The 26,398-nt window shown below is 42.2% G+C and overlaps 1 protein-coding gene across 9 annotated transcripts in view; it reads right to left on the bottom strand.

Annotated features, from left to right (window-relative positions):
- The window catches only part of AMBRA1 (autophagy and beclin 1 regulator 1), a 218,057-nt gene that overhangs the window by 103,830 nt on the left and 87,829 nt on the right, over nt 1-26,398 (bottom strand). For 4 of the 9 annotated variants that reach the window (XM_050757527.1, XM_050757526.1, XM_050757525.1 and 1 more), the window contains 2 exons: nt 17,191-17,277; nt 12,675-12,854 (listed from right to left, as the gene is read on the bottom strand). The exons of 2 other annotated variants lie outside the window; for them this stretch is intronic. In XM_050757527.1, the coding sequence (XP_050613484.1) occupies nt 12,675-12,854; nt 17,191-17,277 (267 nt within the window). The remainder of the gene's footprint in view (nt 1-12,674; nt 12,855-17,190; nt 17,278-26,398) is intronic. 3 more of the 9 variants (XM_050757528.1, XM_050757532.1, XM_050757529.1) reach the window with 2 other exon arrangements.

Raw genomic sequence — 26,398 nt, 5'->3', positions numbered from 1 at the left:
ACAATCCAGACGTGTTCCATTTTCTTTCTCTTCTTCTTCACTCCTCTTAAGAAATATTCATATGTATTTTACTTGCCCAGTAATTCTAATTCTAGAATTATAAAGTATTAATTCTAAAGTTGCTAAGCAATATTACACATTTTTAAGCAATAAATCAAAGTCCTCAGTAAGAGCTAGAATTCAGGTTAAGTATGTATTTTACAAATACACTGAGGTTCGACAGGTACCATATAGCCTATTCTTAATCCTCAGGAAGGTCCCTTACTTTTCTGAGACTTTTCATTATTGCACTTCTGCGTACTACACGGGAAATTTTTCTTTTTCTTTTTCTTTTTTTTTTCTTTTGAGATGGAGTCTTACACTCTGTCACCCAGGCTGGAGTGCAGTGGTACAATCTCAGTTCACTGCAACCTCCGCCTCCTGGGTTCAAGCAATTCTCTGCCTCAGCCTCCTGAGTAGCTGGATTTACAGGCGCCTGCCACCACGCCCAGCTAATTTTTATATTTTTAGACAGACGGGGTTTCACCATCTTGGCCAGGCTGGTCTTGAACTCCTGACGTGATCCACCTGCTTCGGCCTCCAAAGAACTGGGATTACAGGCATAAGCCACCGCCCCCGGCAGACAGGGGAAATTTTTCTAAGATAGTTAACTCCAACAAAGATCCAAGAAGCTTAAAGCTACAAGAATCAGAGATTATCTAATCTCATTTTACATATCAGACACTGGGGCCTAGGATGGAAAAGGGGCCTGCTCAAGATCAGATAATAAATCACAGCCTCAGCCAAGACTAGAACCCAGGACTATTCCCTAGACAATAGCTGTCAGGCTGTGGGGCCAGCAGGCATTGACAAGTGATCTCAATGCCAATCACTGCTGTTCTAAGAAGCAGTGATTGCGAACTTATAAATTTAGTTCAAAATTGGATCCACTAAGAGTAAAAAAGGATTTAGATAGCAATTGTTTTTTTGTTTTTTTGTGTTTTTTTTTGACAAGAAAAGATGGCTGTGCTTTCAGGAAGCTCATTCCCCCAAAACATTCACAAACAGGCTCCACACTTAGAAAACATCGAGCCCTCAGAAATCAATACTTACAATGCAACCCTCAGATATCCTCACCTGTACTATGCCCACTGCTTTTTAACTGGTTCTTCGGCATCAGTACACTTGTCACTTTAGGTCACCTTAACCAATGCTATCAGAGTTAGCTGCCTAAAATACATATTGGATGATGGCTGGCCCGAGACAAAGTCCAAACTTCTCAGCCAGGCATTCCAGGCCATCCAGAGTTCAGGGCTTTCTGATGTCTCTCTCATATCACAAACACTCCATAGCTCTAGCCACAGATCTATTCAGGGTCCCTGAATAAGCCCTGTAAATCTCCTGTCTCTAGGCTTTTGCTTAAGCTACTCCCTTTATCTAGAATCTCCTTGCCTATACCCATCATCCATATCAATTCCTCTCTCACAGTTTTATGCAGTCTTCAACACCCAGCTCAAATCCATGAAGCTCTCTCACCTCTCCCCAAATACTCTCTCCCTTTATACAATGCTCTCCTAGTATTTTAGTGGTAACGTATTACAGTCTATCTTTTAAGATACTTATGTAAAACTTGACGCTATTCTATAACTTAAACGCTTCAATGACTTCCTCTTGCCTATGGGATAAAGTCCACCTCCTCTGCAAGGCATGCAAGACAAAGATCTAGCTCCACTCTAGGGGCTCATCTGCTATACATCTTGAACTTTACAGTCCAGCCACACCTATCAACAAAGCAATTCCCCAAATATTCCATGCTGTTTAATGTTTCTATGACCATGCATTTACAGTTGGTACTCAAATAATGTTGTTTCATTAAATGTTGTTTTGTATGCTGATGAGGGAAAAAAAATCAATTCCTGGCCATGGCCACTGTCTGTGTTGAGTTTGCACACTTCCCCATGTCTGTGTGGGTTTTCTCCAGGCATTCCGGTTTCCTCTCACATCCCAAAGATGTGCACATTAGATGAATTGGTGTATCTAGACTGCCTCAGTCTGACTGGGCGTGGGTGTGTGCGTGAGTGCACCCTGTGATAGAATGGCATCCTGTCCTGTGCACCCTGAGCTGCCAGGATAGGCTCCAGCCACCTGTGAGCCAGAATGGGAATAAGCACGTTGGAAAATAAATAAATGAATATAAAATAATGTAAAAATATGTAAAGCATACAATAATCGTATAGATGCACAACAATAATGATGCAGTACTAAGTCTCAGGGCGCTCACCATATTTGTTCCTGTTTATGTTTTAACTACATGGTGGCAGGACGTGTTCCTCACAATTTTCACTTTGCAAACATCTATTCCTTGATTTACCTCACCCCACATTGACCGCTGTCACTCACTGATTCACCAAAAATCAAATAATTATATTTTTATTAATCTTTCTTAGATGTACATACAGCTCACATTTATTTCAATGTTTAATATAAGAAGTCTTTTGGGTCTTTATTTAGATGCTTGGTGACGTTTGTGTAGCCAGAAATATGTCACAGGAACTTAACTCTTGTTCATATCAATTAGCCTAGGGTAAAATTGGTTTCATTATAGTAGTTTCGCTTACGTTACAGTTTCCAAAGAGAAATTACTGTACTTGCCTTTCTCCTAAGTATACCTAAAGAATGACCCTATTTTAAGACTTACACCTCTTTTCTAAGCCACTTAATAAAAACATTCAAGCACTACAAAAATTATCTGGAAAATAAGAAGAGAGGTTTTTATCTCTCCCCAGGTCATTTTCTTTCTTTTTTAAAAAATTTTTTTATGAAAATAAAAATTTTCACTGCACTCCCAGGCTGGAGTGCAGTGGCGTAATCTCGGCTCACTGCAATCTCTGCCTCTCAGGTTCAAGCAATTCTCCTGCCTCAGCCTCTTGAGTAGCTGGGACTACAGGTGGAGAAGTTTTTGTCTCGTTCCACATTAAGAACTAATTTTGTATAATACCACCACTCAATAAATGTAGATGGCTGGCTGATTCCCAACTGCTTTAAGCAGGTTCCAGTCTACAAAGAGAGTAACTTTACAGTGTGTTTCCTCAGCGTTCCTCTTGCACTGCTAATATTAAAGAGTCTGTGGCTCGTAAGTCAAAGGAAAAGACAAAGGGAACTCCATTTCAAAATGAAGTAGACAATATCCCATCCCTCTCTGACGATTTCAGTTGCCAAAAGTTACCCTCCCTTCCTTGGGTTCAAATTATATATTTGTTATTAGAGAGTAGTCACTGATTCCTACAGAAGTCCTAGAAATTCCCAGCTCAGGAGAGAGAGCAGAATTCTAGTCAGAACTTGAAATACATGAATCATCAGGACTATCACCTGATAAGAATGGTATTATCTAGGTTCTAACATATCTTCTTTGCCATGACTCAACTAGATTTTTCAGTTATATCAAAGGGGCAGATGAAGAATATTAAATTGTGGGCCAGATGTGGCGGCTCATGCCTGTAATGCCAGCACTTTGGGAAGCAAAGGCAGGAGGATTGCTTGAGCTCAGGAGCTCGAGATCAGCCTATGCAACATAGTAAGACCCTGTCTCCACCCCCTCCCAAAAAAAAAAAAAATTAGATGGGCGTGGTGGTCCATGCCTATAGTCTCAGCTACTCAGGAGGCTGAGGCAGGAGGATCCCTTGAGCCCAAAAGTTCAAGGCTGCTTGAACTGCACACCACTGCTCTCCAGCCTGGGCAACAGAGCGAAACTGAGTCTCAAAAAAAAAAAAAAAAATTGTTGTGAACTAAAGGCAAGCAACTTCCCCTAAGCCACATCCAATCAGATGGCAGAGCTGAGTAACAGCCTTCAGAACTTTCCTCAGCCACATCATACACCAAGAAGACCTTTCAATGACTTGTTTGCCAGAAGATTATTTAGCAAGGGGAACATAAAAGGAGAATCTCTTGTTGCATGAAACTCGTGTACATATGCATGTGGTATTTCCAGAATATATCATGCCAAACTAAGGAACCAGCACCTATCTCTCGCTCCCGGAAATAATTGTCATACAAGTAGACATTTTTGCACACAGGCATACCTTGAAGATATTGCAGGTGTGGTTCCAGACCACCACAATTTAAAGCAAATACTGCAATAAAGCAAGCCACATGAATTTTTGGTTTCCTAGTACATATAAAAGCTACGTTTATACTATAGACTACTGGGTATGTAACAGCATTATGTCTTAAAAAACAATGCACATACCTTAATTAAAAATACTTTATTGCGCCAGGTGCAATGGCTCACGCCTGTAATCCCAGCACTTTGGGAGGCTGAGAAGGGCGGATCACGAGGTCAGGAGATCGAGACCATCCTGACTAACACGGTGAAGCCCTGTCTCTACTAAAATACAAAAAATTAGCTAGGCGGGGTTGTGGGTGCCTGTAGTCCCAGCTACTCAGGAGGCTGAGGCAGGAGAATGATGTGAACCTGGGAGGCGGAGGTTGCAGTAAGTGGAGATCACGCCACTGCACTTCAGCCTGGGCAACAGAGCAAGACTCCGTCTCAAAAAAAAAAAATACTTTATTGCTTTAAAAAACACTAACGATCATCTGAGCCTTCAGTGAGTTGTAATATTTTTGATGGTGGAGGGTTCTGCCTCAATGTTGATGACTGCTGACTGATCAGAATGATGGTTGCTGAAGGCTGGAGTGGCTGTGGCAATTTCTGAAAATAAGGCAACAATGAAGTTTTGCTGCATCGATTGACTCTTCCTTTCATAAAAGATTTCTTTGCAGCACGTGATAGCGTTTTAACCACAGCACAACTGCTTTCAAAATTGGAGTTAATTTTCTCAAGCCCTTTATCAACTAAGTTTATGGAATATTCTAAATCCTTTGTTGACATTTTAACAATGTTTATAGCATCTTCACCACAAATAGATTCCATCCTTAAAAAACTACTTCCTCAAGGTGTCTATGCTGAGAATAAAAATTTTTAAATAATTTTAAAAAGAAACCACTTTCTCTGCTTATCTACAGGAAATAACTCCTCATCCATTCAAGATTTTGTCTTTTGGTGGTTTTTTTTTTTTTTTTTTTGAGACGGAGTTTTGCTTGTTGCCCACGCTGGAGTGCAATGGTGCGATCTCAGCTCACTGCAACATCTGCCTCCCGAGTTCAAGCAATTCTCCTGCCTCAGCCTCCCAAGTAGCTGGGATTACAGGCATGTACCACCACTCCTGGCTAATTTTGTATTTTTAGTAGAGACAGGGTTTCCCTATGTTGGTCAGGCTAGTCTTGAACTCCAGACCTCAGGTGATCCCCCCCGCCTCAGCCTCCCAAAGCACTGTGATTACAGGCGTGAGCCACCACGCCCAGCCTTTGTTCTTTTTTTCTTTCTTTTTTTTTTAAGACAAGGTCTTGCTCTGTCACCCAGGCAGTGGCGCGATCTCAGCTCACTGTAGCCTCAACCACTCAGGCTCAAGTGTTTCTCCTACCTCAGCCTCAGTAGCTGGCAATATAGGCACGCACCGCCACGCCCAGCTAATTTTTTTTTTTTTGGTAGAGACAGGAGGTTTCACCATGTTGCCCAGGCTGGTCTTGAACTCTTGGACTCAAGCAATCCTCTCACCTCAGTCTCCTAAAGCTCTGGGATTACAGGTGTGAGCCACCATACCTGGCCCCATTCAAGTTTTTTTTTTTTTGAGACAGAGTCTCACTTAATCACCCAGGCTGGTGTGCAGTGGCGTGATATTGGCTCACTGTAACCTCCACCTCCCAGGTTCAAGCGATTCTCCTGCCTCAGCCTCCCGAGTAGCTGGGATTACAGGTGCCTGCACCACGCCCAACTAGTTTCTGTATTTTTAGTAGAAACAAGGTTTCACCATGTTGGCCAGGCTGGTCTCAAACTCCTGACCTCAGATGATCCGCCTGCCCCGGACTCCCAAAATGCTGGGATTATAGGCATGAGCCACCACACCAAGTTTTATCATGGGATTGCAATAATTCAGTCACATCTCCAGGCTCCACTTCTAATTCTCATTATCTTGCTATTTCTACCACATCTGCAGTTACTTCCTTCACTACAGTCTTGAATCTGTGAAAGTCATTCATGAAGGCTGGAATCAACTTTTTCCATACGCTATATCATGTTGATATTTCTGCCTCCTCCCATGAATTGCCAAAACTCTTAATGGCAACTAGAATTGCAAATCCTTTCCAGGTTGTTTCAATTTACTTTGCCCAGATTCATAAGTGGAATCACTATCAATAGCACTATGGCCTTCTTTCTTTTTTTTTTTTTTTTTGAGACAGAATCTCACTCTGTCACACAGGCTGGAGTGCAGTGGCACCACCCTGGCTCACTGCAATCTCCACTTCCCAGGTTCAAGCAATTCTCCCGCCTCAGCCTCCTGAGTAGCTGGGACTACAGGTGTGTGCCACCACGCCTGGCTAATTTTTGTATTTTTAGTAGAGACAGGGTTTTGCCATGTTGACTAGGCTGATCTCGAACTCCTGACCTCAGGTGATCTACCCACCTTGGCCTCCCAAAGTGATGGGATTACAGGTGTGAGCCACCACACCTGGCCAGCCTTATTTCTTAAAGAATAAGACTTGAAAATCAAAATTACTTCTGGAGCCATGGGCTGCAGAATGGATGTTGTGTTACTAGGCATGAGAATAACATTAATCTCCTTATACATCTCCATCAGAGGTCCTGGTGACCAGGTGCATTGTAAGTGACCAGTTACATTATATTTGTTTATTTTTATTTATTTTGAGAAAGGGTCTTGCTGTGTTGCCCAGGCTGGAGTGCAGAGGCATGACTGCAGCTCACTGCATGCTTGACCTCCAAGGTTTGAGCAATCTTCCCACCTTAGCCTCCTGAGTAGCTGGGACCAGAGGTTTGCATCAACACAGTAGTTATATTTTTAAAAGAATCTTTATTTCTGAGCAGTAGGTCTCAACCATGGGCTTAAAATATTCAGTAAACCATGCTATTAAACAGATGTGCTGTCATCTAGGCTTTGTTCCATTTACAGAGCACAGCCAGAGTAGACTTAGCATCATTCTTCAGGGCCTTAGGATTTTCAAACTGGTAAATGACTACTGGCTTCAACTTAAAGTCACCAGCAGCATTAGACCCTAACAAGAGCATCAGCCTGTCCTTTGAAGCTTTGAAGCCAAGCATTGACTTCTCTCTAGCTATGAAAATCCTAGATAACATATTCTCCCAATAGAAGGCTGTTTCATCTGTGTTGAAAATCTGTTGTTTAATGTAGACACCTTCATCAATGATCTCAGCTAGATCTTCTGGATAACTTGCTGCAGCTTCTCCATCAGCACTTGCTGTTTCTCCTTGTGCTTTTATGTTAATAGAAACAGCTTCTTCCCTTAAACTTCACGAACCAACCTCCACTAGATTCCAGCTTTTCTTCTGCAGCTTCTTACCTCTCTCAGTTGTCAGAGAAGTGAAAAGAGTTAGGGACTTGCTCTCGATTAGGGTTCAGCTAAGGGAATGTTGTGGCTAGTTTGATTTTCTATCCAGACCACTAAAACTTTCTCCATATCAGCAGTAAGATTGCTTTGCTGGAGTAGACCTTTTAATTTCCTTAAGAATTTCTGCTTTGTGTTCATACCTTGGCCGTTTATAGCACAAGAGGACTAGCTTTTGGCCTATCTCAACTTTCAACATGTCTTGCTCGCTAATCATTTATAGCTTTTAACATAAAGTGAGAGATGTGCGACTCTTCCTTTTTCTTGAACATACAGAGGTCACTGTAGGGATATTAAATGGCCTAATTTCAATATTGCTGTGTATCAGGGAATAGGAAGGCCCAAGGAGAGGAAGAGAGATGGGGGAATCGCCAGTCAGTGGAGCAGTCAAAATATATACAACATTTACAATTAAGCTTGTTGTCTTATATGAGTGTGGTTCATAGTGCCCCAAAACAATTACAATAGATCACTGACCGCAGGTCACCATAACAGATACAGTAATAATGAAAACATCTGAAATACTGCAAGAATTACCAGTGTGACAGAGACACAAAATGAGCACATGCTGTTGGAAAAATGGTGCCAACTGCTCAATGCCGGGTTGCCACAAACCTTCAATTTGTCAAAAACACAATACCTGCAAAGTGCAAAAAAAGCCAAGCACAATAAAACAAAGTGTGCCTATATTTGGTCACAATGTAGACTTCTGGTCAGGCGCTGTGGCTCACGCCTGTAATCCCAATACTTTGGCGGGCAGATCACGAAGTCAGGAGATTGAGACCATCCTGGCTAACATGGTAAAACCCTGTCTCTACTGAAAATACAAAAAATTAGCTGGACGGGGTTGCAGGCGCCTGTAGTCCAGCTACTCGGGAGGCTGAGGCAGGAGAATGGCGTGAACCCAGGGAGGTGGAGCTTGCAGTGAGCCAAGATCACGCCACTGTACTCCAGCCTGGGTGACAGAGCAAGACTCTGTCTCAAAAACAAACAAACAAAAAACAAAAAAACAATGTGGACTTCTGGGAAAAAAGGACCCAAATATAAGCAAATTAATTAGAAGAGTTAAGAAAATAAATTAATAGACCTAAAGAGAATTCATCTTAAGGCTAAAAGACCAGAATTCTCATTGAGATGTTTTTTCCAGGCAGAAATCCAAAGTACAGCCCATGTGTCAAAATTGTGAATGAGAGACTTCTGTGCCAGGAACAGTCTTTTGTTTGTTTAATACAAATGGGGATCTCACTACGTTGCCCAGGCTGGTCTTAAAGTCCTGGGCTCAAGTAATCCTCCTGTTTCGGCCTCCCAAAGTGCTGGGATTACAGGTGTGAGCCGCCACACCCGGCTCTAGCAACAGTTTTCAAGAAGCTGAATGTAATTATCCAGTGGCTGGTATATACGATGGAGATATTTGTGACTGATCTAATCTGCAGCTTCTCTAGTCTGACCGTCATTAGCAAAGTCTTTGCTACAGTATCCCTGTGTCTCAGAAAGCAAAGCAGCTACAAAAAGAGGCAGGAAGGGCAGGAATATGGGCTAGGGAGGGTTCTGGAATTATAATTACATTTAGATTAACAAATAAAATGAGTAAGGGGGCAAGAATACCTGGAATAATAGTCATAAAGCACACACACCACCTCTTCTGTAGGACTTACAACTACGGGCCACAGCACTTAACCTGGGCTTTATAAAAGCCCCCTCTCTCTTTCCAAAGGGATGGAAAACATGAAAATGGAAGTCTGCTTTATGCTTATTTGCCATATCCATTCTAGTAGGTGGTCTGGGCTTGAAAGCAGACAGACAGCAATGTCATGGGCAGCCACACCTTCACCCTCCTTATGAACATCTTTATGCAAAGACAGCTGCTGAGGGCTTCACGAGAGACCTGCTGACAGCAGGTTTCTGGATGTCCTGTTTGTGCAGTCTGATAAACACAGGGACCCTGCAGTCTCAATCCTTGCTGTAGACAGAGATGAATGGCAGGAGAGGAAGCCTGCCTGGGAAGATGGTCATTCATCCAGATCACAAAAGAACAGAAAATTTAACCTGATGCTGACCAGCCTCCACAGCCACCCTCCCAAGAGATAAATCTCAATGGTCTTGCTCCATAGCAAGCTCTTGGAAAGGCTCAAAAATGGTTGTACATAATTTTCAAAGGTTTTTAAATCAGCAGACAATGAAACTCAAGACACTAAATATGCTTGCTCCTGTCCTCTAACCTTAGACATATCCGATTTGGTCAAATGGAAGAGAACCACAAAAGATGGACTGAGTAATGGCTCCCTTGGTTTTCTGAGAATACTGTACACCTGGATGTGACGAGCCCAAAAATGACAAAATGATCTATGACTTAGCAAACAGACAGAGAAGTCATCAAAGTGAGGCAGCAAAGGCAAGAGCATGAAGTGCTGAGAAGGTGAGGATACCAAACTGAGGAACAATCTGCCTTAATGGTAACCTAATTGTTAGGAGGATTTCCCGCCATATCTACCTTACGTGTCTCTCTGTACCTGAAAAAGTATAAATTGTGACTGCACGTGCCTCTAACTTTCCTTCTAGTTACCAAAGCCAAGGTAAAAGATTGGGGCAGAAAAATTAAAATGTGCTGGTATTTGTTATTCCTTGTTATTCTTTGTTATTCTCCTTCCTCATAGAGCACATAGATACTCAGAGAACAGGAGCAACCACAAGCAGCATTCAGTTTACAGTAGAGGGCGGTGGGCAGGGAAGGAGACAGAGGAAAAAATAAACAGTTTCAACCAGCCAGCAACATCCTTTACTAGAAGACCTGGACTACTAATGTTGAGGTGACTTATCCACAGCTGCTATTAAAAACAAGATTCTGGTCTACATCAGCCCAAAAAGAAAGGCAAACACCCCAGGAGGGACATTCCAAGGAGTATTAGAGAACTTCGTCCATTGTTACTAACCAGGGAGCAATATAAGACCCCCTAAGAAAAAAACAGTAAGTCAGTGCACGAAAGGTGAAGAAGGAAATGTAAATTCAGGTCATGCTAAAGCCAGGGGAGGGGTGGGGGAGAGTGCACAGGTGGGCTGGGGGGAGCATAAGGAGGAGGCAGTCTGACACAGGAAAATCGAGGGGGAAGGAAGGGGAGAGAGAGAGGAGGTGGTAGCAGAAGAAAGGGAAGGTAAGACAAGAACAGAACATTTTAAACTAATCCAGAACTCCCTTGTGAAGGACAAGTCACGAGGCAAGATACAGCTTGAAGGCATGAGCCCCACATTTCACCACTGCAAAGAGATAACACAGCCTCCCAGGCGTGCATAGAGAGGGCTAGGCAATCCACAACACCGACTCCCAGGGCTCCACAGCATTACTGAGAGAAAGTCACCCAGGCTTTTCAGCAGCCCTAAGTGCCAGCAGCCTTGGCATGTATGTTTCAACTGCTTCCCTGAATAGACCCTGGTGCTGGAAAAACCATAATATCTACAGGAGAACATATTTCACTACAAGTGTCTGCCTGGCTAAGGGAACAGACACTCCATTTCCTTCACTGCTGATATATAAATCCACCTCACCCTAGAGTGGACAGAAGGGAGAAGGAGCAAGCTGACAGAAGGTAGCTCTGCTCTTCTCCTGCAGTTGACAAGAGAGAACCATGACCTCTGCTCCATTTGCCACACCACTGCTGCTTCAGGCCATCCCTGCATTTCTTTCACATTTACATCTTTCTCAGACAAATAAACCTCCCACTTAGTTTTCCTTTTGCTTCTAAGAGTACAAATGCTAGTGTGTTTAATGACAGCATCGAGAAGGCAAATTGGTACAAAGGTTGTTCCCACTTTCCTAGTGCTTTCTGGCAAAGAGGTTTCTTAAACACATTAAAAAGCTTTGTTGAAAGATGACTTGTGCGGAACTAGCCATTCAGTTAAGGAAGAAGGCTGAGGGGGAGATGAGAACTCTTAAGGCCCCAAACCTGACCCCGCTACGTCAAGATGGAAGGCAGGGAAGAAATGACTGACAGGCTGTCCTCTTTTACAAATGCCAGCGAAAAAGGAGGAAGAAACAATGCCGCCCTTCCTTCTCTCTTGCTTTTATGTTTGACAACACCAAAATATAAGGAATCAAAACGAGCCAAATGTCCAATTTGATACAGGCCATAAAAGCTCAGTTTCAGGATGGAAAGAAACACAATGAATGGCTAGAAAGGTCAGAAGCAGCAGGTGAGAGAATGCAAAACCCAGCAAATAAATAAGATTGGCTAGCTTAGGCTGGGCACGGTTGCTCACGCCTATAATCCCAGCACTTTGGGAGGCTGAGGCGGGCAGATCACAAGGTCAGGAGATCAAGACCATCCTGGCTAACACGGTGAAACCCCATCTCTACTAAAAATACAAAAAAAAAAAAATTAGCCAGGAGTGGTGGCAGGCGCCTGTAGTCCCAGCTACTCGGGAGGCTGAAGCAGAAGAATGGTGTGAACCCAGGAGGTGCAGCTTGCAGTGAGCCGAGATTGTGCCACTGCACTCCAGTCTGGGCAACAGAGTGAGACTCCATCTCAAAAAAAAAAAAAAAAAAAAAAGATTGGCTACCTTAAATTCTAGGGCTGACCCTGCTCCTTTAGTGCATCCTCCCACGGTTCTCCCTGCTGACCACTCAAAAAAGTCCAAAGAAGCCAAGAAATCACTTCTCAACCCACCACATTAATTTGACAGACAACTTTTTAAGGTTCCTGAATCGGGGGTAGGAGTAGGGAGACCGAAAAAGTTTAGGCAATGGAGTAAGATCTTAAAGGAGTCAGTCTGATTAGGGCACTAAGACAGAAAATCCACCTCTTAGGGAAATCCAAGTATTTCAGAATGAAGACATCTCCACAGCTACTCTGCTTAGGAGAAAAAGCAGCAACCCTCCAGCCTCCCTGATGTGGTAAAGACAGTCCATGAGAAGCTTTCCATGGTCACTGTACATGCAAAAGGGAAATAAAAATGTTGCCTGAGGAGCAGCATCCTCTCACAATCTGGCCTGGGGCCCAGTGGGCAGTCTCCTCGCGCGCCAGTGAATCAGCAAAGCAACTGCCAGAGGTGGGAGTGCTCTGGGCATCTTAACCTTCTGTCCCTCGCCCCATCCTGTTACTCATAAATAAATACTGAGGAGTTGGGAGCAAGAACATCCACCATTGCAGCTCCAACAGTGGGCAACTTGGAAGCACTCCAAGCTTGAGAGGAGAGGGAAGAAAGCAAGCTGAGTATGTACTTACTCAAAGTCCTCAAATTCCAAGTCGGTTCCCTCTACTGATGGACCCTGGTTGTCTGAGGAAGAGGAGGAGGTGGAAGAACGGAGACGGTTCTGTTGGTAGCGCATGGAGCGCTGGCGAATACTGTCTCTCCGTGAGAGATACTGGATCATCCTCTGGGCGTAGTATGCAGCAGGAGATAATCTGAGAGAGACAGAGATGGACAAACACAAACTAGCACTAATGTGGGGAATACTGTGAAAGGCAGTCAATCCAGCTCTCCCATGGCGTCTCCCTGTTGAGGTGAACTCTGGAGACATGAAAATTAAAGGGCATTTAACTCATCAGGAGGTTTGCACTGCAGAATATGCCTATCAGATTATCACCAGTGTTTCTATTCTGAGATAAGGCAAACAGGCGGCTTAACCAGACATCTTCTGAGGAAGAGCTGCCCCTCCCCAAGAGAATAACACTGGACCTTTCCTTCTAGCTTCTTAAGGTACACTTTCAGCTCCTCAGGGTGCTCTTTACACAGAGCTGTGCTCATTCGTAGCTTTTCCTTGATCACCATCCATACGCAAAATGGAAGACATGAAAGGGAACTGAGCAATCATCTACCGTCTTGTTTTATAGATGAGAAAAGAGGCTAGGAAATGGTAAGCCTCCGATGATTAAAGAAGGTATCCACAGGTATCTTCACCAGGACTCCTTTCTTCTCCAACAAGTACACATAGCTCCAGATTTGTCCTACCTCCTTAGAATGATCTCTCGCAACATCTTTTCTCTCCCTTAAGAATTAATCATAGATATTTGTAACATGGGGAAAAAATTCAGAACTGAGACTGAGAGTAAAATATACTTGAGAGAACAGAAAATCTAACAGAAAAAATTAAAAGAGATTCCTTTTTCTATTTCTTACAATCAGAGCATCAGAGGTTGCGTGGGCACTGGGCAATATGGAAGGTGATAGTTGTTCATCTTTCTTTTCCCTTATGATGACTATTTCTGTAAATAATTAGTCCAGATCTACATTCTTCAAACTATGGCTTTAATATCTTGCTACTCCATGAAAACTTCTAGTGTCACATATAATTCTCCACATTGTCTTCTCAAGTTTTCCGCCATCTCTCACAACACTGTTATATAATTTGATGCTATGGACTGAAAATGTAAGAGGGACAATAACAGAAAAACGTTTTCTATGATAATATTAAATGGATTACTAAAAAATTTCAAGACTAAAAACTTGCCTCAGGCACACTTTGACTCAATAATTCCACTAGAAACTTTATCCTACAGAAATACACAAGGTTACAAAGATATATATAAGAAAGTTCATTTGCAACATTGTCAGCATTAGTGAAAAACTGGGAAGCAACCCAAATGCCCAGCAACAAATTAAATAAATTATTAATATATCCATACAAAGAAACACCATGCAGCAATTCAAGAGAATAAACTACTCCTATACACTTACAAGGAAAGTCCTCTAAAATAAAATCTGAAGTGGGAGAAAAATTGAAGAATGGTCTGTATACACTAATACATATACAAAAATGTGTTGCTGTTACTAGAGGAAAAAACTGTAAGGGGACACAGCAATCCTAATGAGGATTCCTGGGACTTTTGTATTTTATATACTTCCATAATGTTTGAATATAAAAGGAAAAAAGCATAGATCTTCGGTTTTTTTAATGGAAATCAGAAAAAACCGATTAAGAATGGAAATAGGAATAGTTATATCCAAATGGTACAAAAAGTATTGGCAACTGTCTTGCAAAGAGGTCCTCAGTAAGTCTACCAACCCAGGTCACAGTCAACTGCTAGAGGAACATAGGCTGCCTCTGAAATGCCTGTCATCAAAGGTGGTATCCTTCTGGCCAACCAGCAAATGGAATTCCCAAGCAGATCAGCTAACAATTTTTTAAACTCAAAAGTCTGTTTTACAGAATAATATGCTGCAGTGAATACCAGTGAGTCAATATTATAATATCTTTGTATAGCAAGTAGGCATGGGAGGCACAGATGCCTTGGCCAAGAGAATCAGAGTACAAGAGCTAGTTCCTAAAAGCTTCAACTAGAGGAACTTTCGTTATCTGTTTGGGCCCCTGTTCCCATGCATTTTGCAAGGATGAACCACAGAATCCTAAATTTTCAACCAACAGAAGTCAATGTTTGTGCACTGTTCTTACATCTGCCCAACATACAGAACTCTTCTAGCAGAAATCAAGCATCATTGGTTAAATTCTCAAGTCAATCAGACTAGAAAAGAATATAAAAGGAGAAAAATTTCAAGAGGAGAAAGAAGACCCTTTTATTTGGAGCCGATTCTGCAAAGTGGTAAGTACACTTACTTTATAGCCTACCCTAAGTAATGGAAAAAACATAATATTATTGGTGATAGAGGTAGACATAATGTTGATGCTGATTATAATAAAAAGACTGCCTTTTAATGTAGGGACATAGGAATTTCCAAGCTATGAAACTATAGATTAATGGTTTAAAACGCATTCCTGCCACAATTATTAAATACAAGTATATCCTAGCCTTGTCCTTTTAGATATGCAGAGGGAAGCTAAGGATCTGAATGCTGAGGAGGTGTCTCACTAAGGCTCTGACCTATATATAGTGTATACGGTGAAGCCTAAGAGGAAAAAGAAACTAAACAACCAGTAATGAGGTAGTAACAATCATCCTCCTAACAAAGAGCTGGAAAATCATCAAACAACCCTAGTCTTCCAAGTGAACATTTTAAATGTTTAAATAAATCTTTAAGTTTTCTTCAAGGAAAAATACTTCCCTTTCCAAAAAAAAACCTATTTTGTATTCAAAGGAAAAATGTAAAAATACCAACACCACAAAGTATGACACTTTCTGTGATAAAGATCACAGTAGGATAAATAACAGATTATTATATAAAAGGAGGATAAATCATGGTCTTTAAGTATCCTTGTAGAACACTTCAGGTTAAAAGTTCTGGGGATGAGATGCCTATTGCTGTCTTTATTGCAAGAACTTCTCTATCTCAGTGCTTCAAAGTAATTGATTCATATGAAAAATTCCTTTCCCTTATATTTAGGGTGTATAACCCTCAAACATCATTAAAGACTCACATAAACTTCCTTGCTTCACTCATCATCTAAGGTGCCTGCCTGTTTTAAAGTCATCAATCCTTATGTTCCCTGATTCTTAGGTTTGTCATTTCTAGGGTGTGGAAAAGGAATAAAAGGATAATGAAGAATCTTTGCACCAGTATCTCAGAAAGAATGCTCAGTGTCATGACATAACTGTGGCAACAATAAAGACTTAATATTCCTGGAATCAACTTGGTCTGAAGGTTTTTCCAGGCAGACCTAAAAGTCTTAATCTAGAGCAAAGCTCATTTTGCTTTACCTAACCTACACTGCTAACCTGTCAACCCCACAACTATAAATTACCCTTTTCTTTTGGCAAAGCCTCATAATGTGCTCTAGTATTGCTTAAATAATGTGCCTTTTTAGATCACGAACAGAACCCATAAATCTGGCTGTGACAACCTCAAGGGGCTGCACTCTGCAGATGAATGTTATCCATCAATATCTCACCCTTGGTCCTCAGTTATCACCATCAGTGAAGGGCAGGCCTTGAACTCACTGAAATAACTTTTGTTTTTTCTCTCTTCAGAACTTTTCAAATATCTTTTTTTTTGAGACAGAGTCTCACTCTGCGCCCAGGCTGGAGTGCAGTGGTGCGATATTGGCTCACTGCAACCTCCGCCTCCTTAGTTCAAGTGATTCTCCTGCCTCAGCCTCCCAAGTAGCTGGGATTACAGGCATCTGCCAACACGCCCAGGTAATTTTTTATATTTTTAGTAGAGACGGGTTTCGTCATGTTGGCCAAGCTGGTCTCGAACTCCTGACCTCAAGTGATCTGCCCACCTCGGTCTCCCAAAGTGATGGGATTACAGGTGTGAGCCACCATGCCCAGCCTCAAATGTCTTCTAATAAGTGTAAGCCAAGCACTTTAATAAAATGCCAACTTGTTTTATCCATTTACTCCTTCTTCAGTCATCTCTTCCTTTGGGCAGTCTCTAAAAATGTCAATACCTGAAGGAGCTTGACTTCTGCCTTTTGATATGCTAAATTCCCTCTCAAATGACAGCAAATTGAGTTTTTTGCTTAATCTATACATAATTTCCCTATAAATTAAAAAAATGTTGTTCCCCTGTTGGCTGTCCATCTGAACGACACCAGCCTCTCTGGCCAACAGAAAAAGAATATCCTACAACTACCTGTGGCCTCTCCAGGTTCCTCCTCTAGTACCACACTTGCAGAAATGAGTACCAAAGGACAAGAGCTTGGTCATAACCCTCTTTCACCAGAGGTACCGTTCACTTACCTGCAATACTTCCCCATCACCTGAACCACCTGTCTCAAAAGTATGACTGAAGAATAAAAGAGCACCAGGACCAGAGAGGCACAGAATGGAGCTTCCAACAGCGTGGCAACCCCAAGGGCCGCCCCTCCCCCCCACCTAGTGCCATTTCTCACTTTGGCCTTACCTCGCTGGGTCTGGGTAAATTGGGTGCTCTCTGGATCCTGCTCCATCATAACGGGATAATGAAATGAGGGAAGATTCCAGCAGCCTCCTAGCAGAGATTAAAAAAATGGCAATAATCCCTGTCAATTACCAACTCAGAGGTCATTCATAAGGAAAAATGGGGGAGAGATACACAACTTCCCCCTTTTGCAGCCAGCTAATGCCTGTTATCTGAGATCACACCCTTCTACAAGCTAAGTAGGTAGAGACATAAATAAATGAAGAGCTGCAGAGCTCCCACACTGGACATGACCACTGCATTCTGCTGAATACTGCTCTTCAATGAGAAATGAACAAGTGCTTCAGAGACATGATCTTCTTTCTATTTGCAGTATTTCCAGTAGACAAATAGAAGGTTCGGATCAACACAGGAGGGAAAAATTAGGCACACACAGAAATTATCACATAGTGCTAACATTTATCTTGGTGTTCGGTTCCTCCATGCCATCATCATCCACATCCACTTACTGTCTATCCATTCTGCTCTGCCCACGCTCTTTTGTGAGAATGAGTACTCCTCAGATATATAACTGTAATATATCTATTAAAAATATAAATATATATAAGAGTACCTCACAGGCTCTCAACTGACAACTTTTACTTATATAATCTAGCCCAATCACAAATTCAACTGATCATATGTGATACATACATTTTATTGAACACTTTTTTTGATGCCAGGTAATAGGTAATATACTGAGCACTTCATATGTATTTCTTTGTTTAAACCTCACCACAACCTAGAAAGATAGGTATGACTACATACATGAGAACACTGGGCCCAGAAGTTAAAGTATTTCACTCTGTGGCACGTAACTATTAAGAGATAGTGACAGGACTCCAGGGAAGGCCTGTCTTAACTCCAAAATGCCTCAAACCTCTATTTTGTACTGCAGGACCTTCCAGGGTCCAGGCAGGAAGCAAGTGCATATGTATTCACTATGATCAATGGAGACTGACAAATAGGAAGGTCTATGGCCCATCGCTCACCTCCAGCCAATTGTTACCAAGCTAGAATATAGGCTCAGTATTGCTGGCTTTTCCTATATTTTAAGGAAAGCCAGAAATGTGGACTTTTGCGTAAAATCTCCTGATTGTTAAATTTTAGCTACAACTTTTAAAAAAATTTTTAATTTTTTTTTTACAAGGGCCAGTTAGAACACAAATGATAAACATGGCCCAGGGGCTCCCTGGTTTGCCATGTCTGACATGGTGCTTCCCAACTCATATGTGCCTTGGCAGCCAATCAAGCTCCTGCCCCAGAACATGTTTCAAAGGAAATGGTCTCAGAGAGAACGCATATTCTTCCTCTCCAGCAGCATCTTGCCTGCCATTCCTAGGAACAGGTCCCCGGCTCCCTGCCAGACTCTTCTTTAAAGCAGATCTGCAGGATAAGGACAGCAGCTACCAATCTTTTCCAATGGATTTAATTCAATTCACTGTTATTAAAACCAGCTGGCTTTAGGTATAGTCATGTGCAGTCACTTTATTCCAGCAACTGGCCCACTGCAGTATTTCCCTAACTGCCTGGGTAAGAGACATAGCAAAGGCCCTAACAACCTGGCTTGCAACCTTTCCTGTCCAGGACAACCAACGGTCAAGTAATGTTTTCTCTCTAGACAAGGCCTATATCCCCACACTTAAGACACTTGTAACAATCCTGCCACTGAACAGAGAGAACACAATGTAACCAATGAGGAAGAGAGGAAAGCAATAAAATACATCTCTCTGGTTGAAAGATTGAATCTACAGTAACATCACTATGGTTCCAGTGGCAGAAATGCTGTTTCATCAATTCCAAGACACACTTTTCACCTTTTAATGTGTCTGAGGTTGGGATGTTTTTTACAATTGTGTGACACAGTTTAATTGGCAGGAATTTTTTTTTTTTTTTTTTTTTTTTTTAGAGACAGAGTCTGGCTATGTTGCCCAGGCTGGTCTCAAACTCCTAGCCCCAAGTGAATCTTCCTGCCTCAGCCTCCCAGAGTCCTGAGATTACAGCCATAAGTAACTGTGCCTGTCCACTGGCAGGATTTTTTTTTCATGATTTCATAGGAACACAAAATAATGGCATGTTTTAAGTCTTTGAAATACAGAATGTGTGGGATAGGTAGGGGTAGTGAGAGATACATAGTCTGGAGAAAAATGAAAAGCAAAAGTTTGAGAAAAGTATTCAGGTCATGTATGCCATCTTATATAGTACTTATTTATCATTAACAAACCAGTTCTTCAGGAACCGGGTGTGAGTTGAAGAATGGAAGCAAAGTCTGGGAGCAGCTGACTATCATAGAATACCTAAGAAGCTTGTTCCACCCTTAAAGTGCTCTGGAGTTAGTCCTGAATGTCACCGAGTCCTTTCGTGTTATCCTCCAAGTGGTCGTACAGTAAGCTGAGGCCCTTTGGCAACCAGCATCTTCCATAGTGATGAAAATACACTCTTCTTGGCTGGGCGCGGTGGCTCATGCCTGTAATCCCAGCACTTTGGGAGGCCAGATGGGTGAACTGCCTGAGCTCAAGAGTTCAAGACCAGCCTGGGCAACATGATGAGACTCCATCTCTACTAAAATACAAAAAATTAGCCAGGCGTGGTCGTGCGTGCCTGTAATCCCAGCTACTTGGGAGGCTGAGGCACGAGAATCGCATGAACCTGGGAGGCAGAGGTTGCAGTGAGCTGAGATTGCACCACTGCACTCCAGCCTGGGCAATAGAGTGAGACTCCATCTCAAAACAAACAAACAAACAAACAAAAATATATCCTTCTTAAGTACTTCTGCCTGGAAACTGATTACGGTAACAAAGGCAAATATTACCCCCACTCTGCTAAAGCAATGACAGTACTGAGTGAGATGAGATGATTTATTAGGAATGCTGTAAAGGAGATTCCTGATCTGAAGGGTTTGCATTAGATAACTTCAGTTTTAGTGACTCCATTTTTATTTTTTATTTTTTGAGACGGGGTCTCACTCTGTCACCCAGGTTGGAGTGCAGTGGTGCAATCTTGGCTCACTGCAATCTCAGCCTCCCAGGTTCAAGTGATTATCCTGCCTCAGTTTCTTGAGTAGCTGGGATTACAACAGGCATGTGCCACCACACCCGGCTAATTTTTGTATTTTTAGTAGAGATGGGGTTTCACCATGTTGGTCAGGCTGGTCTCGAACTCCTGACTTTGTGATCCGCCTGTCTTGGCCTCCCAAAATGCTGGGATTACAGGTGTGAGCTAGCGTGCCGGCCTCAATGACTCCATTTTACAATCCCAAAAGTCTATTACCCACCTTAATTTCCTACCTTAATTAGGAAGACTTCTTTAAGTTGGAATAGAACCAAAATGCGAAGCTTTGTCTCTGGAGAGTCTCTGATGAGGTTCTTTTTTTTTTTTTTTGACGCGGAGTCTTGCTCTGTGCCCCAGGCTGGAGTGCAGTGGCGCGATCTCGGCTCACTGCAAGCTCCGCTCCCCCGGGTTCACGCCATTCTCCTGCCTCAGCCTCCCGAGTAGCTGGGACTACAGGCGCCCGCCACCTCGCCCGGCTAATTTTCTTGTATTTTTAGTAGAGACGGGGTTTCACCGTGTTAGCCAGGATGGTCTCGATCTCCTGACCTCATGATCCGCCCGTCTCGGCCTCCCAAAGTGCTGGGATTACAGGCTTGAGCCACCGCGCCCGGCCACTGATGAGGTTCTTTTGGAACATGCATCCCCTGTGCCTACTTACTACAGAATGTGTTGGCAACATTTGCTGCCCAGACAATACAGTGGAACTGGCAAGCCACATATATATGTCACTTTACTGCTAATACACAAAAGCAGGAAAGCCAATCACCATGAATACACACATACATTGATGAAACATAAGTTCTTCATGGTTACCATACAAGTACTATCTGGAGTAAAAACAGGCTTCTCCAATTGGTGTGGAATAAAGAACTAGAGTTACTAGATGAGTAAACATCCTAGGAATGTTTACCACCATTCCTAGGAACCTCAAAGAAAGATCTTTCTTTCCAGTGTTAGCCTGTTATCGAGAGCCGTCAATAGTAAATGGTAGGAGAAAACTGAGTGCGATGGTAGTTCTGCACATTCGGCTGTGACCACCACAAATTTGACTTGACTTAGTCTATCACAAGAAATCAGGGAGGGCCTAGGAAGGGCTCAGCCAAGCTTGTTCAGGATTGAAGTTGCTATCACTGAAGCTGAAGAACAAAAAAATACAAAACCGCCCCCCACCCCCAAACGAATACTTCCTTGTTTTCTCTACTTGCCTGGTTCATTTTGTACATCACTGATGTCCAAGTGAGGTATACCAGGGGTTGTGCTATTTGATCCATTGGACAACAAGGGGGAAATACTACAACTTCTGCTATATAATATATAATTGTAACACACATGGATTACTCAAAAGCTTTTTTTTTTTTTTTTTTTTTGGACAGTTTCCCTCTTTTACCCAGGCTGGAGTGCAATGGCGGGATTTCGGTTCACTGCAAACTCTGCCTCCTGGGTTGAAGCGATCCTCTTGCCTCAGCCTCCCGAGTAGCTAGGATTACAGGGGTCCACCACCACGCCCAGCTGATTTTTGTACTTTTAGTAAAGACAGGGTTTCACCATGTTGGCCAGGGCTGGTCTCAATCTCCTAACCTCAGGTGATCTGCCTGCCTCAGCCTCCCTAAGTGCTAGGATTACAGGCATGAGCCACCATGCCCAGCCAGAAAGCATTTTATTAATAAGGTGTTTTTTTTTTTTTTTAATCTGAAGGCCACTGCTCTATCAAACTATATATGACTTTAACAATACTAAATACTTAAAGAATAGGATAAGCTTAAATATAAAAAAAAACTATAAGCATAGAAAAGTATACTCATTTATATGTGTATATATATACGTACATACACATACAGAGAGAACAAAAGAGGATAATAAAGCAAATGTGGCAAAATGTTAACATTTAGGGAATGTGGGTGAAGGGTATATGGGAATCCTCTGTACTATTTTTGCAGCTTTTCTGCAAGTTTGGAATTATTTCAAAATGAGAAAACAAAAACATACAACATACAAAAATGTTAAAGTAAAATACTGGAAAGAAAGAGATAGCCATTTGTTTTCAAAAGAATTACGGCCGGGCGCAAGTAATGGATGGAAAAAGCCATCAAAAATGCATATTAAGCCCTGCTAAAATCATAACAGGCACATAATTCAAGCTGTGAAATCCCTCACATTTAAAAAAGAATGCAACTATTTTTTCTTTCCCTAATTAATATTCTGAATTATTTGCAAAGAGGTTCCCTGTATCAGCTGTATTCTTGATCACTAGGAATACAATTTTTAAAATAGTCAAAGAAAGCTCTGGAAAAGAAAAAAAGTGGTCGGAGCAGATCAACTGAAAGAAAAGAACCTTCACTTCATTATTTTATTTTATTTCAGTTTTTGAGACAGAGTCTCTGTCACCCAGGCTGGAGTGCGGTGGCGCGATCTTGGCTAACTGCAACTTCTGCTTCCCATGCTTAAGCAATTCTCTTGCCTCAGCCGCCCAAGTAGCTGGGACTACAGGCGTGAGCCACCACGCCTGGCTAATTTTTGTATTTTTAGTAGAGACAGGATTTTACTATGTTGGCCAGGCTGGTCTTGAACTCCTGGCCTCAAGTGATCCACCCATGTCGGCCTCCCAATGTGCTGGGATTACAGGCATGCGCCACTGAGCCTGGCCCCTTCACTTCAAATTCAATGGATATCAGGGTTGAGGTGCAGAAAGTCTGGGTACTAGTCCATATGGAATAAACAGGCTGTGGACAACTCCTCCTTACTAAAAAATTATACCCTGAAGATACTCTTTTAACTGGTTGTCAGATCACAGAGAAAAATCAATATCCTAAAGCAAACAAACATGTCCGGACTTTCTCCAACCACTGGAAACAATCAATTGCTAGAACTCTCTGGCCTCTACTGTTAGGGAATGCTGGCTCCCAGAAGGTAAGATGCCACTGGTGCCCCATGCCTAATGAGTAACTTTACAGCCTGGCTTTAATGTCTGGATGGCAACTGTTATTTCCATCTAGGAGAGCCAAATCCAAATTAACAGCTTCCTTCTGCCTAGGAAATAAAATCCAGATTCCTCAGCAGGGCATTCGGTATTCAAGCTTTGCAGCCAAATGTCTCATTCCTTTTGGATATACTATATGCTCTAGTCCAGTGGTTTACAAACTTTTTGGTCCCAGGACTCCTTTAACACTCTTAAAAATTATGAGGATCCCGGTGGCTCACGCCTGTAATCCCAGCACTTCGGGAGGCCAAGATGGGCGGATCACCTGAGGTTGGGAGTTCGAGACCAGCCTGACCAACATGGAGAAACCTCGTCTCCACTAAAAAATACAAAATTAGCCAGGCATGGTGGCACATGCCTGTAATCCCAGCTACTCAGGTGGCTGAGGCAGGAGAATCGCTTGAACCCAGTAAGCAGAGGTTGCAGTGACCCAAGATGGCGCCATTGCACTCCAGCCTGGGCAACAAGAGCGAAACTGTCTCAAAAAAAAAAAAAAAAAAAAAAAAAAAAAAAAAAAAAAAAAAAATTATGAGGCTCCTAAAGAGATTTCATTTGTATGGGTTTCCACTATCAATATTTAATTTCAATTTTGAAATTAAAACTGAAAAAATTTTAATACACAAGCACACATTCAATTAGCCATCAGGATGATAGCCTCATTACATGTCACGGAGCCTCTAGAAAACACTATACTTGTGAAAGAATGAGAGTGAAAAACACAAAGAATGTCTCAGCATTATTATAAAAATAGTTTTGACTTTGGGGATCCATTGTTCTAGCTAAACTAAACACACCCTCACTATCCCACCTACGTTATTTATCTTGGCAATTTCTTCTTTCTGGAAAGTTCCTCTTCCTTATTACTGCCTGTAAAAAGCCTTCAAAGCTCAAATACTTGACTCCTCCAGCCAGAAGTTCACCCTCTCTTCCCCAGTGCCTCATAGCATTTTGTACCTCTCTTAAGAGGCCTTCTCAAGTCACCCAGTAACTTATGTCTTGTCTTAGCTTCTGGACTAGAAGCTACATGAAAACAGGTACTGGATCCAAGTCATCCCCATCAAAACTCACATCCTAATTAACACGTAATAGGAAACCAACAAATATCTAAGTGATGAATCAGCAGGCCTGACCAGACTTGGAAGAACAAGCAAGAAGACATATCTGATTGCCCCTCACTGGCCACAAGACTCTCAGACAAGGTTGCTAGATGCCCAAAAACTCACACTAAAACTCCTGAAGGAACAAGGTTTTCAGAAACTGCTTACATCACCTTCATCCCCTCTGGTCACTTATGCTGCTCAGGTTAAAGTGCTGACATAGTTGTCCTGATAAATGCAGTGCAGTCTGGTCCCTGGGAGGCTTATTAAATCAAAAAGCCAGAGGCTGGATACTTGCCTGGGAAACTACCACTGATGTTCCTGGACTGTAAATTGCCAAAAGAGACCCCCACAAGGGAAAGAGGGCAATGTTTGCCAGGGGATGAAGGGGCAGGAGGCCAAATAAACTTGAATGCACTGTGGCTTTCTTCATTTCTGAATCTTGCTCTGCAACTCCCCGATCTCTGCCTTGGCGCATGCCTGGGTTGGGAGATGACAAGCCCTTATTCTTTGTAAAAAATAATTGTGTGTTCTGAAACGACACCTCTATTATGATTTCCAAATTGACATCTCTGCTCTAATGCAGAGGCATCCAAGCCTCCCCATTTCACACACTAGTAATTATCGTTTAAGTTATCCAACGATAGGCATTCATCTGATCGCTGCAGGGCCCCCTAGTTTGAGGGGTGCACTTAAAGCATGTGATGCAGTTGCCAGCAGAGACTGGCAGGCAATTCCTGCCCCTAATGTGGGGTGGGTCAAGGCAAGGTGGCACTGCTAAAACGCTAGTAACCTCAGGAAAAAAATAGACATACTACAGAAACACACCACAGTGCCTATAGTGTAGATCAGTCTTATTTTAGCATTATCAAATATAAACAATTCACAGAGTGCAAAACAATGCTTTTCACCAGAAATGCTTAAAAACATCTTTATAAAACATTAATGTTTTATAAAACATTAAGTGCCTCTGGGCAGTGAGCAATAGATGGCAAAACATGAGAGCACAACATAGTCACAGATAGCAAAAGGGAAGAGGCTGGAAACAGAATGTATACATAATGTGCAATCATGTATCTAGCATTACAAAAGTCTTGTCTAAAAAGTCAGCCAGTTCCCCCTGGGAACATATGACCTCTGCTAACTGTCTGGTGGGTAGTTATTTTTAATACATTTGTAAGATGACTGGTTGGCACTATGCTTAGCTCGTATATACCCTCAACACATTACACTATAGTTATAAGACTTGAATGTATAATAAAAACTCACTTTTGTTAGCGAGTAAACTCAAAGGCTCAAGTCAATCTACATGGACATCTTTACTTAGTATCCAAATCCATTTCTCTGGGAGATTTGGGAGGTCTGCTCACAGACCACAGACTTTTTTTTTTTAACCCGGAATTTAGCATCAGAGGCTTTTCACCAGAGGATGAGTAAGACCAAATCTGTTAAAAAAAAAAAAAAGTCCACAGCTAGTTTTGATGCCACATGCACACATGCCCCCCACATACAACAGGTGGGATATATAGGTTTAGACTTTAAGAGGCAGTGCATCCTAATTCACTGATTTCCCCCTGGAATTTATAGAATTCCATAATGTTGAATTCTTAGCTAATTTTATTCAGAAGCACAGACAAATCCTTAAACACCAACCTCCAGGCCAACTAAGTCTACAAAGAATATACTGGTAGAATCATTTATTGCTGTGATACTAGCAAGCCTGTGAAGGTCTTAAAAAACATTTTTTCACATCCACATTTCTGATCTGAAACTTTAAAAACCCTTGACCAAGGCCATTCATTAAGAAGTGACAGGCCCTTGACCCTGGTATACTGCAAACACTATATAATAGGAAGTAAAATCTTAGGACCAATATCAGAAAGGCAAAGCGAGTTAGTACGTGAAGCCTCAAGAGAACGAGGGAAAAGCAAAGCACAGTGTGCTGGGCTATTTATTAACCAGAGGCAAAGAGGCCAATTTCCCAGCTCATATCTGTCCATGGAATGAGGTTTCTAAAATTTGCAGAAATATGAGGGCAGAGACTACA

This window comes from Macaca thibetana, chromosome 14 (genome assembly GCF_024542745.1).
Source record: "Macaca thibetana thibetana isolate TM-01 chromosome 14, ASM2454274v1, whole genome shotgun sequence".
Classification (NCBI taxonomy): Eukaryota; Metazoa; Chordata; class Mammalia; order Primates; family Cercopithecidae; genus Macaca; species Macaca thibetana.
Note: the sequence above shows the minus strand (reverse complement) of the source record. Positions and strands in the feature narration are given on the sequence as shown.